Source organism: Aspergillus saccharolyticus, assembly GCF_003184585.1.
Source record: "Aspergillus saccharolyticus JOP 1030-1 unplaced genomic scaffold BP01scaffold_2, whole genome shotgun sequence".
NCBI lineage: Eukaryota > Fungi > Ascomycota > Eurotiomycetes > Eurotiales > Aspergillaceae > Aspergillus > Aspergillus saccharolyticus.
In genome coordinates, this window is record NW_020290612.1 from 309,114 (window position 1) to 327,236 (window position 18,123).

Genomic DNA, 18,123 nt, shown 5'->3' on the forward strand with positions numbered 1-18,123 from the left:
TGCCTACAAGTGCCTACAAGTGCCTACAAGTGCCTACAAGTGCCTACAAGTGCCTACAGGTGCCTACAGGTGCCTACAGATTCCTCCCGCTCAAACTCATGCTTGACCCAGACTGAACTTGAACTTGAAAACTGCCATCTTATATTTTAATGTCCAACTATGGGACAGCATCGGAACTATGAAAAAACCTCTCGCAGTCGTAAACGTAATAATAAAGCCACAGTAAATGCTCGTGCACACCTGGATTCTACTTCTAGGTATTCGACAATCCACATACGACATTAAGCTGTTTCTCCTCATTTTCATTTTCCTTTCCCCTCAAAGTAGACAGGGTATTGCGTTCATCAATCTCATAATAGGATTCCAACCATCACAGACTTGAAACCTAGTCGGCTTGCTTGGAACGATTTTACAGCTTGTCGTAGTACTAGACGGAAGGTTAGCATCACAGCCGGCATTTGAATGTCAAGGGGGAAAAAAAAAACTTACGTTCTCGTAACCGGGGACCTGCTCCTTGAGACCCTTGCGCTTACGCATCTCAGCAACGATCTGACCAGGCTTGGTGGTGGCATCAAGAGGAGATCCACCAGGGAGGACAGCCCAGTGGTCGAAGACAGACTGAGGGAAGGCCTGACCACCGGTGGCCTGACGGAGCTCTCCGGGGAAACCGAAGGACTCGTTGACGGGCAGGTAGGCCTTGACGTTGAAGAGAGGAGTACCAGGGCGCTGCTCCTCGGTGTAGACGTGACCACGGCGGCGGGTAAGGACACCGTAGATACCACCCATGGCCTGCTCGGGAACCTGGATCTCGACGTTGAAGATGGGCTCCAGGATACCGGGGTCGGCAAGCATGGTAGCAGCATACAGGACACGACGAGCAGTGGGGATGATCTGACCACCACCACGGTGAATAGCATCAGCGTGCAGAGTAACATCCAGGATGTTGAAGCGGATAGAGCGCATGGGCTCCTCAGCAACGGGACCCTCACGGGTGGCCCACTGGAAACCGGAAACAACGGAATCCTTGATTTCGTTGAGGTACTGGACGGCCTTGGTCTGGTCAACCAGCAAGTTGGCACCGGAGGTGTCGGGACCGAAACACCAAATCTTACGGGCATCGGTGACATCCCATCCGAAGTCGTCAGCCAAGACACGGGCACGAGCCTTGAAATCGTCACGGGGGCTGATCTTGCCGGCCTCGATGGCGAGGGAGACCTCCTCGTCAAGGGGCTGGGCAGTCAGGTACAGACGGTTGTGCTTGTTGGGGGACTTGGACAGAGCAGTCATGCTGGAGGTGCCGCTGACGGTCTCACGGTACTGGACGACAGGGTCGGAGATACGGAGAGGAACACCAGCGTGGTCCTCCTCGAGATCCTTCAAGCAAATCTCGAGGTGAAGCTCACCAGCACCGGCAACGACGTGCTCACCGGACTCGGAGATGTAGGTCAGGACACAAGGGTCGGACTTGGACAGACGCTTGAGACCCTCGACCAGCTTGGGCAGATCCTGAGCGTTCTTGACCTCAACGGAGCGCTGGACGACAGGGGAGACGGAGAACTTCATGACCTTGAGGTTGTGGGCGGTCTCATCGGTGGTAAGGGTACCAGACTTGAGCAAGAACTGGTCAACACCGACCAGACCGACGATGTTACCGGCGGGAACATCCTCAATGGGCTCGACGAAACGTCCCATCATCAGGATGGTACGCTGGATGCTCTTGATGAAGAGATCGGTCTTCTGGCCGGGGACGTAGTTGGGACCCTGGATGCGGACCTTGAGACCGGAGCGGACGGTACCGGCGTAGACACGACCGAAGGCGTAGAAACGACCCTTATCGGAGGTGGGAACCATCTTGGAGACGTACAGCATCAGAGGAGCCTTGGGGTCACAGTCGCGGATACCAACGCAGGCAGCGTCGTCCTTGGGACCCTCGTACAAGGTCTCGGCACGGTACTTCTGGGCCTGGACGGGAGAAGGCAAGTGGATACAGACCATCTCCAACATGGCGTCGGCGGCGGGAAGGAACTTGCGCATGACAGCCTTGAGGAGCTGCTTGCCCTGGAGCTCCTTCTCGTCGTTGGCGAGCTTGATGTCGAGCTTCTCCAGAAGGGTGGGGATCTGGTCCTTCTTGTCGTTGTTGATGGCAGCGAAGATCTTGAAGATGGGGTCCAAGATGAACTGGTTGAAGGCACGCTCACCACCCTCGGGGGCCTTGTTGGTCCACTTCTTGGTCTTGGCGTTGAAGTAGTTGTCACCCCACAGACGCTCAAGCATCTTCTTGCGGTCAACACCGAACTTACGGGCGAACTTGACGGCGAACTGGCGGACAGTGAAAGCCCAGCCGTGGAGACCGGAACCGAAAGCAACGGTACCGCGGTCGGGGTAGACCTGCACGTCACCAAGAGCAGGGTCGTGGTAGGTGGAGATGATGACGTTGACGGACTCAATGGTACGGGAGAAGGACTGGTACAGGTCCTCCTTGGAGATCTGAAGCTCGAGCATGGAGCGGTCGACCTTGTTGATGATCAGGACGGGCTTGATACGCTCCGTCAGGGCCTGACGAAGGACAGTCTCGGTCTGGACACAGACACCGGAGACACAGTCGACGACGACCAGGGCACCGTCAGTGACACGGAGGGCAGCAGTGACTTCAGAGGAGAAATCAACGTGACCGGGGGAATCGATCAAGTTGATCAAGAACTCGCCACCGTTGGAGCCGGGGATCTCCTTGAGGTCCTCCTCGTCATCGAACTTGGCGTACAGGGAGATGGCAGTAGACTTGATGGTGATACCACGCTCCTGCTCGTCAGGACGGGTGTCCATGTAACGACCCTCACCAGCCTTGGCAGCAGAGATAATACCGGCACGGTGGACCAGGGCATCGGAAAGGGTGGACTTTCCGTGATCGACTAGAGGAGAGTAGGTCAGCGGTCGTGTTCGCAGCATTTGATGCCTAGTGTATCAAAAAGACATACCGTGGGCAATGACGGACATGTTCCGAATGTTGGTCGGACGGTCCATCAGAGACCGGATCTGCTTGATGTTAGTTCTCTCGCAAAAGTCCCCAGCTGCATAAACCGATCATGCAAGCGGGTGCGGGGGAGTCTTTGTCAAACGGACCTCTTCGATAGTGAAGCTATAGAAGACATTGTTAGCCTGGTATTTCTCATCTCAAATCATCCTCCACATGGCCATCGCATGTTCTTGTGATGGACCCATTCAGGTCATGAAAGGGTGATGGTGGGCAGCAGCAGGGGGACAACATACTTAACCATCTTGACTGATTTTTCAGATCAAGGCCGTAGAGGCGGGGTTGGTGATGTGTGGAAAGGAAAAGGGAAAAGAAGAAACGACACACAAGGGTCACGATCGAGAGCTAGCTCGACCTGTGAAAAAAATAGGACAAAAAAAGACCTATGTGCGAAGAACTCCTTTGACAGAGGGAGAGAACGATGGCTTCACGGCGGAAGGTGAAGAAGGAAAAAGAGAGGGAAAGGGAAGAAGAGGAGGAGGAGGAAAAGAGGGGAAATGGGAGAGAGAATAGCGAGAGGGCGGCTGGTGGGGCTTTGCAGTATTTTTTTTTTTTGTGGCCGATTTCAAATCTGGGATGTGCGTTTTTTCCTTGCCCGGCCGTTCGTTTTGTGACCGTTTGACCCGACTAGCGTGGGTGATGGTCCGCACTCACCACGAGGGTACGGACCTGTAATGATACCGTGTAATGGCCCATTTGGGTGCCCGCTTTTTTTGCCTTCTGGATGATTATCATCCATTCCATGGTGTGTTGGACCACCGAACTCACAGAATGACAGTAAAGAGCTGATTGAAGTTGATGGTTACGAGGTAGTCATGGCTAATGACACCAGACATGGAAATTCACATTGCAAACACCTTCTCCAGTAGTCCATGTCTCGCGGAAGGACTTTGAACAGCCCCAGTCTACATAGTACTATAGTACTTCCATGACTACTACCTTATACTGTAGCTATCAACTCCGGCTCAACTAGACCATGGTTACTCTCTCCCCAGCTACAAATGAGTAGCAGTTCTCAAGCTCTCTGAAAAAAAAAAAACCTTACAGCAGCTGCTCTTTCGATAAATCCCCAGCTCACATCTCCCAGCAGGTCAGCAAAGCAAGCAATGGATGGGATGATGGATAAGTTGCTCTTCTTCCCGAGGTGGCAACAAAACTCGGCTTGGGTTGATATCATGATTTCGGGGCAAGTCTGCTCTGGTTGGACCGTGGTTTTCTGGGCCGATGGAGCTACACAGTAGTCTGACGTATAACACGAAGAGAAGATCTCCATTCTGGTTGGTAGGCCATGTTGGCTGTCCGCTCAAATGAGTCCAGTAGGTAGTTCAGTAGTACTAATTCTACACATTCAATTCCACTCTCATGTTTGCCTGCATCCTTAGTTGCTCGGATGAAGTAGGGATCCATGTCACAGTCACGGTTCGTATGGTACGGTTCAAAGCCCCTCCTCGTGGGCGCTGACAGAAGTTCCCCTCCCTGCTCACCGCCTGACCGCCCATTGGCTGTGCGGAGTTCGGGATGGCGGGGAGTGCATGCATTGATACCGGAGTACATCACAGGCTGTACATACAGCAACCCCATACATACTCGTACATCATACATCATACAGTCGGCCAACCTGATGGTTTCACTTGCCCTTCTTCCTGAATATATTATAGTAGAATGTGTATCTCGTGAAAAGAATGACCATTATATACATTGCTTATTCGCTGGGCATAGGAAGAGAAGGTTCTATATACAGTCTATATTAATCCAGCTACGGGCATGCACCAAACAAGCACGTCCTTGACTTCTCCCCTGCAATCAGCACAGATACCACCTACTCCCCGTTCACATCGACATGTATGCTTAGGAAATTTGCGGGGCATCACGATGATCCCAATATCTTTGCATATGCATCCTCCACCTCCTTCGCAAGCTCCAGAAGGGTGACAATGATAATCTGATGCGTAATATTGGGCAGCTTGTCCCGTTGAAGCCCAATCCATTCCAATGGTGGGGTAGCTTCGCCCATGTCGCGCAGCTGCGGCGTCTCGATCACCGGCGTCTCCAACGCCACATAGCTATACTTCGACTGCGGCACATTGACCACCGCCGTGATCTTCTCCTGCGACTCACTCTTATCGCCGCCGCCTTCACCATTCAGCGCCCCCGTGATGCGGACCGCCGATGGAGGCAGCGGCTTGCCGAGGCGGGAGGCCAACGCGCGCGAATGCGATTCCCACATGTCCCGGATGAAACTGATGCGGGAGTAGTTCCAGCCAACGTCAACCTTCCCTTCGAACGTGCTTTGGAAGATATACTCGATTTGCTGGGACCCTGGAAACTGCCAGGTCTCCATTCGAGCCACAAGTCGCGGCACCTTGAGGATCGTGCCTCCTCGAGAACCGGTGACACGGCTGCCAATCTCACTAACCAGAAGCATTTCCTCTGCTTCCATGGGACCAGACCGAACAACATTCGAAAGAGCCACCCGCAGCTGGCCGAGTGTGAGACCAAGTGCGCTATGTATTTTGCCCTGGTCGAGGGAGACGTCAAACCGAGCCTGCGCATCCCGTGCTTCCAGCTTGAAGACATGGTTGTCGAAGAATGAGCGCGGGAAGACGCCCATGGTCACCACGTTGAGACTCACAACTACGCCTGTGTGCAGCGAAATAGGTGCCTCCTCCGCTTCCTCCTCTGGAGGCTTAGAGATTTCCTTTGAGCTAGCCTCGGGCTTCTCTGAGAATACGGAAGTCTTTCGGCGTAGATACCGCTCGACATCTTGCAAGGACGCTTCGTATGCTGCTTGTTTATCTTGTGCGAGTCGCTGCCACGCTTGGAATAAAGCCAAGGCTTGAGAGGCAGTCATGCTTGTGCAAAATACCTGCACCTGATCTCCATGGAGGATACTGAACAGTCGCTCGTTAGACTCATCTGCCGTGGGCCGAACATTGTACATGAAGAACGCGAAGCGAGAAATGTGAGCGATAAGGAATGGCTGGTAGTCGAAAGAGACTTTGACATCCAATTGGCCGAATGAAATGGACGCTTGGATGAGTGGGGTTCCATTGCCCTGCTGGTCGTGGGGCCAATTGATCGAGGTATGAACTTTCAAAGTCTGTAATTCGACCAGACCGCTCATCCGGCCCTTGCTCTCAATCCCCACAGTGTTGAAGCTGACGCAGAGAATCTGTTCCCATTCGGATGTCTTTTTAGTTGACAGCCAGAGGTCATTGATAGCGAACTGAGCCTTGCCCAACGTCGATCCCAGGTCCAATTGTATCTCCAGCTTCTCAATTGCGATCGTGGTATTCCAAGGAAAGGCAGGAGCCGCAGCAACTTGTTGGTACCTTTGCACGATATAGGCTTGCGTGTCTTGAGATTGCGATTGGAGAGCTGGTCCGGGATTAATGTCATCGTTGGATGGGAACCAAATCTCGCGGAAGAGCAGGAGATCTTGCACCTGCTTGGCGTTGAGGACGACGTTCATGGGACTGACTCGAAGAACGGCTGAAATGCCCTTTGAGCTCCCGAGATGCTTGCTATTCATAATTGACATGACCATAGACTTGACCTCGAACCTCGCAGTCGACTCGTTGGAGTAGACATGTTTCACGGATGCTTGCAACGAGTTGAAAGCCACCAGAAGAGCTATGAATCGTTCTTGCTCATCAGACTGTACCGTGTTGATTGTGACATAGACACTGTCAAACTGCGTAGTGGCTGCCACACGAGCTATAGGCTGGCAGCTTAAGCTAAACTCCTGTCTGCAAATTAAGATTCCAATGTTCAATTTGCAACGGCCTAGAATTGATCCTGGATCTGTAGGAGCAAGAGGAGTCTCTGACATCAGCTTCTGCGGTTGTAGCATCACCGTATTCGAAGGCCGTCTGGCCCTTGGATGGTCTCCCATGACCTCTTTGATGGTCGTTGTTACCTGTTTGACTAGGGGAACGAGACTAGGATAAAGCACATTCGTCGAGGCATCAACCTTCAATTCCGCATTAAGAGCCGGGTCGTTGCAGCCATTATCCTCGTACAGCACTTTCAAGGCCACTCCTGGAGCCTTGAAAGTTGCCGTGGCTATGCCATCTCCATGAACATACTGACCATAAGTGGAATGAGGAAGCTGGTTCCCTTTCAGACTTGCAGTCAGCATTGTCTGATGGTCATCTGTATATTCTCCCTGAAGAGATACAGTAGCTCCAGCGAAGTCAACATCAACTAGCACAGAGCGAAAGCGTTTGTTACCAAAGATGGGACGCAACTTCACACTGTCTCCGGACGGCTTCGAGACCAGTATGTTATTGGCCTCTCGTATGGTCCGAACAGCAGAGGCGATGGAATCGCGTATGATGCTTGCTGGGAGTATGAATTCCGAAGTAGCTCGCAAATCCAGTGATTTTCCAGCAGCCTGGAAAGCCAGTCGAACTTCCTTGCCCGCAGATGCGTACGCAACGTTAAAGACCAACTCCGGTAGTAGCGCCGAGTTCAGTGAGCGCTTCCGTCTATTACCGTGGACTGGTACCATCTGTAGCTGCATGTCTTCAATTCGAAGCTTGGCAGCATTCGTCTTCTTGTTGGACAGCTCGATCCGCTTGATAGAGAATACCAAGTCAGCCAACTTGTTGTCTGGCACTCCAGAAGACATTGTAATCATGTTCCATCCAAGCTGAATATTATGGAAGTCCAAAGAGTATACAGCATTGAAGAGTTCGCCGGAGGCACTGGTATCGTCTACCTCTATCCGAGGAATCTCCAAAGACTTCCGTTCCGCTTCTGTATGCCCTCGACGCCGTAGCTTCTTGAAGCGTTTCACTTCATGCGAAAGGTCCAAGGTCTTGATGCGCTCTTGGAGATGTGCAGCTAAGTCAACCAGCAACGCGGCACTTTCAGGGAATAGATCGACATTGAACTTGGTGCTACTCAGATGAAACACCCGTCTCAATTCGCCGTTGTCGCGCTTCATAGATGTTCCTTGAAGTCTTGCGTCAACATTAAAGCTACAGTATGAGTGGCTTGTTGAAGACTCTTTTTTCTTCAAATCCAAGCTTAGGTTCGAAGAGTCAACGTGAAATTCGGGATACTCCATTGGGTGCCCAGCCTCCAAGCCGTTGTCCAGGCGTAGGCGGACCATACCGAGTCGGATGTCCAGATCAGCAGAATAATGGTTGCCGTTGAGCGCTGGCGCTGTCGCATGAATTTTGGTCCCTGCCATTGTCATGCGTGCCTTGTAAAGAATAATATGTTCGTTAGAAGAGTCTTTCCGCTCGGGTGGAGATTTTCTGAGTGCAAGCACATGATTTAGATGAAGCTGTAAAATCTCCACATTCTGTTTGAGATCACTCATGAGATGTGAGAATTCTGGCCTTGTCAATGCGCCCAGTAGACTCCGCACAGCGCTGGCCTCAAGTTGAATGACTTCGATGGTCACATCCACTTCCATTTCCGTGCGGCCTGGTGCAAGATCCGCAATGATCCGGCCGTTGATGGGGGGGATCTCGATCACCGATAAAGAGTGCCATTGACCGCCCTCGTTTGATTGGAAAGTGTGAAGGTTTCTCTTCAAGTCGAAGTCAATCTCCATCTTAGATCCTTGTTTGGGCATTATAGAGGTTCGCGCCACCTCGCCAGAGATGATATACGTCAGCGACGGTAGGATACAGAAACTCAAACGATAGTCGTCCAGGAATACTGCGACATGGAACTTGTTACGCACCAACCCCATCGAATCTGAAGGGCCCTGTTGGTGAGTCGGGAACTCCACGCTGTTGACAAGCTCATAAATGAATCGAACCTCATCCTCTATGAGTCGATCAGCTATGTGTGCAAGGCTGAGCGGATCTTCTTTCATGTCGTAGCGAAGCTTTCTGCAGGATGCGGCGACCATCCATTCGTTAGTCACTACAGACCCGGTCTCCTCCGACACACGAGAGCCATATATATGTGGGTCGGTGAGTTTCCACATCATCAGTACTTTAGAGTTGCTGGAAAATTCAGAGTAGCAAGCGCTGGAGCTCAACAACAAGCTTGTTGTTTCAGCAGACTCTGAACTCCTAGACTTATGGACAAGCGAGCTTCTGAGCGCCTTGCCAGCCAGCGCTAGTTTGACATTGATACCATCGAGCGTCACCGACCCTAAGTCAGCCCCGAGAACGAGCTGTAGCTCGATGGGGTTCGGGCTATGTTCAGGCTTCGGTGCCGGTGGTGCGGACTCGAGTGTCACGGTTGACATGGTTTTCAGAACCCCTTCCACGAGGTCGAGAATTTCCCAACGTAAACGGAGACTGGACGAAGAGCAGTAAGATTGCACGATAATCAGTTCTCTCCGATCGTCGCGTCCGGCAGGTAGACTGTCTCTCGGTGCGTCGAGTGAGACAGCGGTCGCCATATCCTCTATCACGAAATCGCTTTCTCGAGGACCAGGGTCAATGGAAATACGGAACAATTTCACTGTAGAGGAAAATAGCATAGCGGCTGTTGCCGTCGGAGTGTCAGGCTCAAAGCTGTTCCACACGCTTCTCATCACATAACTTTTTTCGACATGCGCTAGATCCCACGCTCGCCATTGGTCGAAGCTTGACAACACTAGGTCTTTAGCATTGGATGGAAGCTCAAAATCGCCATGCAAGCATTTTCGAATCAAGGTACACGCTTGTTCAGATGGCAAGTGCTTGTATACGTTGCGCAGACGTGAGATAATCTTCCAAGAGTCATGCTGCCGCAAGTGAGTTCGCGCCACTCTGAGCACATTTGAAATGCGGATGAGAAAAGAGGGATCGGGAACGTCAGCTGCCTGTTGAGTGAGGAAGTAAACAAGGTAACGCAGTCGCCTCTCGCTAAGCGAAATGCTATGTTTGAAAGATGATGCAATAGAGTCAACCATTGTCGTTGTTCTGCGGACTAGGGAAGCGAGATGCTCCACAGACTTGGTCGAAGTCACAGTTTCGAAGGATCTGACTTGAAAGTTAGACCTTTGCACAGTCCCCGTCACGAGCCAGAAGTTCATATCGCTGAGCATGCAGGCTAGTTCTGCCTTCTCCTGGTGTGCATCAACGCGACTACCCTGGACTGAAACTGAGAGCCCGTCTGCAGCCACATGTACGGTCAGAGTCTGGTTGACTCCTGTTACAAGATCCCCCTTCCGCCTCTCAACCTTCGTCCTAATCTCTGTCTTTAAATGCGAAACCACTAGGTTGTACTCATCCTGAAAGCTAAAGTCGTCAGTGACAGCGGTGTTCGGATTAATCAGATTGACAAGCAAACAAGGTGCTCTAATGGCAATGCTTGTGCATTTTCGTGGACTCTTCATTGACTTCTCGTACGTCACGATGTCTGAAACGATGTCTTTCTGGAGAGAATCAATGATAGCACTAGGATGACTAGGCTGTAGTCTCTCGACCAATGAAGCTGCGACGTGGAGAAATTCAGGAAAGCAAAAGCCCCTGATGCCTTGGGGCAAGTCTATGGCAAGATTTGTGTGTGTTGACTCATCAATGCCGGGTGAAAAGGGATGGCCAGTCTTATCATCAGCGTAGTCACTCTGAACCGAGCTACCTGGAGAAACGGGTCGTAGAGGTAACTGGGAAGTATCGAACTTCAATTTGTGAAACGAGAACGCTGGTATTGACCAGGGGTTCGACGGATCAACGTAATCAGTAGAAGCAGCTTCAGAACAATTCTGGCCGACGTGCATAAGGTCGATATCCCTGGCAAGTACTGTTGATCGAGAAGAATTATGATCCTTTCTCTCCTCAAACTGGAATCCTAGGGGAGTTGTACTGTGGGAATGTTGTCTGCGGCCGCTCTTTGTGCTTGATATGTCAGAGGACACAAAAAAGCTCCTGAAGCTACGGTTGCTCCCTGTTGCTGAAAGCCGACGCAATGAGGACAGGCCACCGCCAGCACTGCGATACCTTGTGACTGGTTCAGGCATGGTAGGGATAGCGATCGTTGGAGCTGACAACTCTTCCCCACTCACCTGTAGTGAACGAGGTTCAATGTCTTCCCAATCAAAAATCAACCAAGGAGTGCGTTGCGTTCTTCGATCATGAAGCTTAACATGTTCCTGTTGCAACTTGCGGGTTCCATCAAAATCGGCCTTTTGCTGCACCATCCTGATGTTCAAAGTCGACTCGAGAAGAGCGATAGGAGCTACTGTTTGTTGAATTGAGCTTCCAGGTTGGTTCAGAGAATTGTAATCAATGGCAGTAACCGAAAGGTCAGGGACGGACAACGTCATCCGCTTTGAGAATTCTGTGTTCGCCCAGTCATTGAACCTGGTTGTCACATTACCAGTGCTCAGGAGTAAAGCGGCCTTGTCCAAGAGTATGGAAATATGAATTGCCTCAATCTTAGCTCGTAGGAAGGTAACATCATGGAGCTGCAACGGGTTAAGCAGAGGAAGAGCGTTCTCCTCGTTGTCAAAGGAAAAGTCGAAGCTCTTTAGCGCCCTAGCCAAACAGCCAAGGAAATTTGTTGAGCATTCCCCGATGATACGGCCGACATCAAAGTCCCAGTTGCAGACATAAGTTGGCTCTGCAGGGGGGAGACCAAACAAACGATGGCCATAAACAGTCACACCGTCAATGAACACCTGCGTGTCTGATATGGTCTGCGTATCCGCAGACCTGTTGGGTTCTAAAGCTGCTTTCAGCGGGGCAAGTGAGAATTGCAGATCCATATAATAGTTGGTAAATCGTAGGTCTGCCTCCAAAGATGCTGCTGTAAGCTTTATGCAACTTGATACATCATAGATATTCTCTGGGAGAAGAGCACAGGGACTGTCAACAGTAACGTGCACAATCACGTCAAGGTCATTCGTATTTCTGTGAGGATTGTTCGCCGTCCGAGTTGCGACATCTTCGTGTGGGTAAGCGAGCTCCTGGTACTCCTCTAGCGTCTTGAAGTGCATTTCCTCGCCGAAATAGTTTTCCTTGATGGCCATGAAGGACCGAATCAGGAAGCCAAAGAGGTAAAGCTTGGGAGAAAAGCCGTCAATGTTCAGTACTAGGGTGTCCACCAGATTCGAAGATGTAGTGAGATAATAGTTGTAGACACCGTCAATAGTCAGCTTCTCAAGCGCAGCGGTTGATTTGTTCGCTAGGAAAGCGTGCATAGTATCCCAGACAGGGGTCAAGTAATCAATACCAGCATCCTCAAGATTTACTTTGAAAGAAATCGCATTTTCCTCAGGTCTATACTTGTTCAGAGGAATCGTCACGTCGGCGCTCAAGCTCTCGCCCTTGATGGCTAACGTGCGGTTGTCGTCCAAGTCAGATGGATTGTTCACAATATTCATGTCGTTGACATTCAAGAACAACTGGAAGTTCGAGAAAGACAAGCCAATCTTGTAGATGAACGGGACAAAAGTGCAGTATTCCGGAGGTGGCCCGGATGCCCAATCGGAAACCAGGTCAGTCAGGAGGAAGATGTGGTCTCGCAGGAGGAAGAGCTCCATGTCATGGCTATGAATATCGAATCTCCAGGTACGGATGCTATTCCAGGAGAGAGGGACAGATAAGTCACAAGTGATCAGTTGCTTTGGACATTGCCACAGCAATGCATGATTGACACTGGACATCAGCTTGGTGCCTCGGAGATCAAGGTCAAGCTGGCTCTGAAATCCTGAAACAGAAGCTAACATATCCATCTTGTAGCGAATTGTCGAGTCACCAGCCACAACGAGTGACAACCACCCAAAAGGTCGTCTATCAGGACCAACATGACCTTTTTCACCTTCTGCACCACGCGACTGCCTCCTACTGTTCTGTTTTCTGAGCTTAGAGACACCCTTTATTGCGTCTGCACGGCCTTTCCACTGCCAGTCTTTCGATGGCTCCCGAGTAGGAATTCGCAGCGTAAGCTCGTCATTGATTTCGACTCGTAGGGTGAACACCGTAGTCATCCTCGGAACCCCAGGGCTCAGAGGCTCAGACGGCTCCGCGCTTCGAAAAGCGTTAGGGAAAAACACATTCTGCAAACCCACTCGTTCCCTGTCAGCCCAGGGACCATAATTGATGGTGCCACCATTGATCTTGACATCTATGCCCCATTCTGGCGGCGGGCCGCTGTTGATTCTCCATGTCGCATCTGGAGGTGACGAATTTTCCAGCGGCGGGCAGGTTTTGACGTACCCGGGCACGTCCCAGTAGTAAGCTACGGCCATCCCAGGGCTGTCAAGAATCGTCGAATATCGACCGTATTCGACGGGACTCCACTCCTCATGGTCATCTTGCGCGCTTTCATCCAGGTACCGTGAAAGTCCGACCCAGCGCGTATCACTGCCTAATTCAGTTGAGGTTCTAGGTCCGGAATCTGTATGCTTCTTATGCACATGGAACGATTCTACTGATTTTTGAAAGTAGGGAATCAGATCGCGAATGCTGTGCCAGACTCGGCGTTTTTGCAACTTGTAATTGAAGATGGTATTTCGCTTGCGCTTCGCCCCGACTTGGTCTTCTTGGGCTGAACCGAGACTCTTCGCGGCAGCCAGCTGGTTCTGTTTGAAATCTGGGTTTGGACGCATTTGAATCACAGGGTGGCTGAAATTGAAGGAGAACACCTGTCGGTACAAGTCGAGCGGCCCAGCATTGCACGCCTCAATCAGACCGGTGGCACTGTCAAAAGTGGTCGTTAAGACCGATCTCGTGTGCTCATTTCCCATGACAATGGCACCTTTGTCGCATTCCAACCTTATGGGAAGAAGTCGAAGAAATCGAGCCACGCCGCTACCTAATTCCTGCTCCGACCCAGGCGGATTCTGCGATTCAGCCGTACCCGGCCTCTCTTGACTATCGCCGCGAGCAGATCCAGGCACGGATGAGCCTAAATTACCATCCTTCAAATTCGGATCCAGTGTGTCACTCTCAGGATACTGTGGCTTGGTAGCAGAAGGAGACGAGTTGGATGGATTGAAGCCAGCTAGGATACCCTCGTAGGCTGGAGCTCGATTGTATATAAACCACTCGAGACCATACACCTTCGCCGTAATGCGACAAGGAAGGGAGTCCGCATTCTTTGGCCCGCCTTGTTCTCCGCTGTCATTTTTGCAACCGGCATTACCAGCAAGCCCGGATTTCTGTGCGCCTTCCGCTGTTTGACCATCGCATTGTAGACCCGTCACGTCTGTCTGTCTCACAGTGCGTTGCCAGTACTGCCATGTGATGAATCCACCATGTACAAAGATCGTCTCATTCACACCATGGTATCGAATGCCTTTGAAAAAAATCCGCCCACCCAGAGGTGAGATCTGAAGAGCCCGGATGTCGACATAGGCGCGGTAGTAATGCCAGGTATATGCACGGATTCCGTAGGAGAGGAGGGTCGCAAAGAGCCGATTGAAGTAGAGCAGGAAGAAGAGCACGCTAAACAGAATTATTAGTGGCCCAGATCCTGCGATCACGCGTCCCAAAGGTGAAACTCACAGAATGCAGGAGACAATCAGCTCCAGAAGGAAGAACCTATGCCGTTCATTATTACTCAAGCAAAGAATTGTTGCGTCAATTATACCAACCAATTGAAGCTCGGATCCGGGGTCAGGGCCAAAGACGTCAGACTTGTGCTGGCCATGTTCGCAATAACCAAGAACGTTCACCACCAGCGGACATGGTGACGCCGCAAAACCGCGATGCGCCTGGCGGAATAGTTGCAAGCAGTAACGATTGTCCCCCGGCCGGTTGAGCTGTGGATTTCCAACTAGTTGTCCATGCGCCTCTGTTTTATCGTATAGTGATTGCGACTCCTGATACGGAGCAGGTGTATTCAAGTAAGAGGCAATAATTCTGTGGTGAATGTATGAGCTGATAGTCACTTATCCTTGAGATAGTCATGTAGACTGGGGGGGGTGTGGAAAGGGGAGCTTGACCCGAAGTGGGTTAGACTAGGCGGTGGCTCCCTGAGACGGGGAGCGATGACGGGCCTGATGGATAAGGAATGTATCCATCGTCTACGCAACTCTCTCACCGCACACACCTCAAACGCACACGACACTGCTGGCCTGATTTCCAGGCATGCGAGGGGTGCTTGTTGAACAGTTTTGAGAAATTGCTGGATGATTTCCGACTGTTCTCTACCCACCACCCGTTGAACTGGATCATGCTTTGTGTGAACCACCATTGGGATTGACTTGCGGAATGCTTTGCCGGTGGTCGCATACATAAGCATACGCGGACAACCCAAACTGCGACATTTGTTGACGATGAGCATCACCACCACCTCCTTCGGTGGAACCGGCTCGAGCTTAGCTCGAGCTGTAGTGATAGTCGCAGGTGTATCCTCGCTGGTCGCTTCTCTGCTTTCACTCTTGTAAGAAGGATCCCCCAGCATCAACCCCTCTCCATCCCCTCCCCCTTGACCCTCAGGCAGACGGATATGATCTTGGTTCTAATACTATTCGCTTCAATCTATGCAGGTCCATATGGCTTCAAACGTACGACATTATCTTCGCTTGTATATCTACTCCATGCGCTGATCGATCGTTAGCAAAAATTATCGAAAACCCTTACTCCAGCGTTATGTTGTCCGTATCTTGTTGATGTTCGTATCCACTTTCTCTTCGTCCGAGAGCGGAGCTGACCCCGATGGCGCAGGGTCCCCATATATGCGGTGTCATCATGGGCCAGCATCATATCTTTACAGGCAGCGATGTGGCTGGATCCCATTCGTGATGTCTATGAGGTAGCTTTCCGTGTCTGGATACTGTCCGTCTGCATTGGTTAACAGGCTATTCCAGGCATTTACCATTTATACCTTCTTCCAGTTATTGATCAACTTCCTCGGTGGTGAACGGGCGTTGATCATCATGACACATGGACGACCTCCTGTACAACATGCCTGGCCTCTCAACCACATATTGCCCAAAGTCGACATTTCTGACCCTCAAACCTTTCTGACCGTCAAACGAGGCATCCTCCAGTATACCTGGCTCAAACCCATTTTAGCCATCATATCTATCGTAATGAAAGCGACCGATACCTATCAGGAGGGCTACTTGGGCTTGAACTCTGGGTATCTCTGGACCGGCATTGTGTATAACATTAGCGTTACCGTCAGTCTTTATTCTTTAGCTATGTTTTGGGTCTGCTTGCACAACGATCTGGCGCCGTTTCGACCGGTACCCAAGTTCTTGTGTGTCAAGCTGATCATCTTCGCATCTTATTGGCAAGGGTTCTTCTTGTCGATTCTGCAATGGCTGGGAGCTCTATCCAATGGTGTTGCCGGCTACACGCCCGACAATCTCGCGGCTGCCATTCAGGACAGCCTGATTTGCTTTGAGATGCCCTTCTTCGCTCTCACGCATTGGTATGCCTTCTCCTGGCATGACTATGCTGACTCGACAATCTCCGCCGCCCGCATGCCCGTCAAGTACGCGCTCCGTGATTCCTTTGGTGTCCGCGATCTTATCGAGGATACCAAGATGACGATACGGGGGGATAACTACGAGTACCGGCTTTTCGATTCGGGCGACCACATCATTGCGCATGCCGAATCTAACTCGCGTGTTCGACGTGTGATGCATGGTTTGAGATATGAACGGGGCGGGAAAGCCAAGTACTGGATTCCGACACCTGGGGAGATCAACAGTCGGACACCGTTGCTGGCTGGGTCAGAGGGGAGTAGTCGGGACCGGCGCAGTAGCACGCTGAGTCGCATGCATTCTCATAATGAGATGGAGGAGACCAGCCTGGATGAAGATGATGAGACACTGTTCACCAATGCCCGCGCATTGGAATTTGGCGATTGGAACGTAGGTCGCTTCCTTCCCTAGTTGATGGGATGCAGTCAGCTGACCGGCACAGTACCCCGTGATCACCGCCAACGTGGTGCCAGCAGAGCAGCGCCTTGCACGTCAGCGCGACTCACCACAGCGACAGACATCAGGTGTTGTAAAGAAATCCCGCAAATCCAAAAAGCCGCGCCCGTCCAGTGGCGATGACATACCTCGTAGCGCAGAAGCTTCTCGCAGTCCACGAACAAGCTACGCTGAGCAAAGAACCCAGTCCGCAGCCTCCTACGCTTCCCACCCAAGTCAAATAGTGGACCTTGTGGTTGAGGATCAGAAGGCTGAGGAAGAGGAACGACGACTCGTGCAGAGAGCATTCGGCTCGACAACAGTCGAACCCGAACACAGGCATTTCCAGTATGTGATTCGGGCCTAGACCAGGGTCTATGACACTGACGCTTTGCTCTTTAGGAGGCCCTCGGGCGAGCCCGTCGATGAACGGCATGGTGATGATATCGATGCATTGATCCACGAACACACGAACGGTGGGGAAGAGGAATCTAGCAGACAGGGCTGGGCCTACGGGGACCTGGAAGAGGACAATGTTTGGGATCGGTAGGCTGCGAAAAGGGAGCTTTACAACCAATGAAGTTGCATATGTGGTGAATGCACCTGATTACTGTAGTTTCGAGATTATACCATTTTAAGGGAATCATGTATTGTATAAGGGACTTGTACGATGATGATGATGATGATTGCAGAGGAGGCGGGCACTCGAGCCATGTGCTTTTGATTAACCCACCACCTTTTCTGTCAGGGGCATTTGGCGTAACGGAGGAGTGACTGATGTGACAAAAAGTCTGACGCTCGGGCTGGTGGTTGGTCGCCCAGCAAATGACGGCCAGCCATTACGCGCCCACCACGCTTCTTCCTCCTTTCTCCTCTGGATGGCAGTCACGGAGATGGTCGTTATCGATGGGCGGACTGACACTTAAGATGCAGGTGGCTGATCGACAGCCCGACACGCTGGCGAGGAGATGGGGGGAGGGAACGTTTGCGTCGCCGCTATTGGTGTGCCTCAATTGATTAGGGCAACAAGATGGATGGCACCACGACTGTCACATCTTGGACCCTATGCTTGCCCCTCATTAGTCCTCTTGGAGCTGGCGGATGCTCGAGCTTCATTCAACCTGAAGCAGTTCGTAGTTCGTAGGGTAGTTAGTCCCTTTGTGTCTGAGCTCGTGATGTTTGATCATCATCAGGTCTTTTAATCTTGCTGGTTCTTCGTCTGTTTATTCATGTGTCTATCTTTCTTTTCTTCCCACCCCCTCCTAGGCTTTCTCTCTCCCTGGAGGCCTAAGGTGGTTTTTGACTCTGCCCTTTTCCC

General features: G+C 51.4%; 3 protein-coding genes across 3 annotated transcripts; 1 reads left to right on the forward strand and 2 right to left on the reverse strand.

Moving 5' to 3' along the window:
- Positions 1–131: 131 nt before the first annotated feature.
- On the reverse strand, positions 132–3,383 carry BP01DRAFT_352748 (elongation factor 2). The gene is made up of 5 exons (XM_025574008.1): positions 3,268–3,383; positions 3,121–3,136; positions 2,976–3,033; positions 490–2,909; positions 132–427 (listed from the first exon to the last, which is right to left on the reverse strand). The coding sequence occupies exons 1-5, from the start codon at positions 3,273–3,275 to the stop codon at positions 410–412; spliced, it is 2,520 nt and encodes an 839-aa protein (XP_025435203.1). The 5' UTR covers positions 3,276–3,383; the 3' UTR covers positions 132–409.
- A 1,400-nt stretch (positions 3,384–4,783) lies between these two features.
- Positions 4,784–14,799, reverse strand: BP01DRAFT_310660 (putative fermentation associated protein (Csf1)). Its single transcript, XM_025572428.1, has 3 exons — positions 14,529–14,799; positions 14,440–14,475; positions 4,784–14,379 (listed from the first exon to the last, which is right to left on the reverse strand). Exons 1-3 carry the CDS (start codon positions 14,582–14,584, stop codon positions 4,899–4,901), a joined length of 9,573 nt encoding a protein of 3,190 aa, XP_025435204.1. The 5' UTR covers positions 14,585–14,799; the 3' UTR covers positions 4,784–4,898.
- Positions 14,800–14,963: 164 nt separating this feature from the next.
- Positions 14,964–17,564, forward strand: BP01DRAFT_73989 (OSTA/TMEM184 family protein). Its single transcript, XM_025580063.1, has 7 exons — positions 14,964–15,319; positions 15,426–15,443; positions 15,497–15,550; positions 15,604–15,691; positions 15,747–16,760; positions 16,813–17,153; positions 17,208–17,564. Exons 1-7 carry the CDS (start codon positions 15,213–15,215, stop codon positions 17,353–17,355), a joined length of 1,770 nt encoding a protein of 589 aa, XP_025435205.1. The 5' UTR covers positions 14,964–15,212; the 3' UTR covers positions 17,356–17,564.
- Positions 17,565–18,123: the final 559 nt, after the last annotated feature.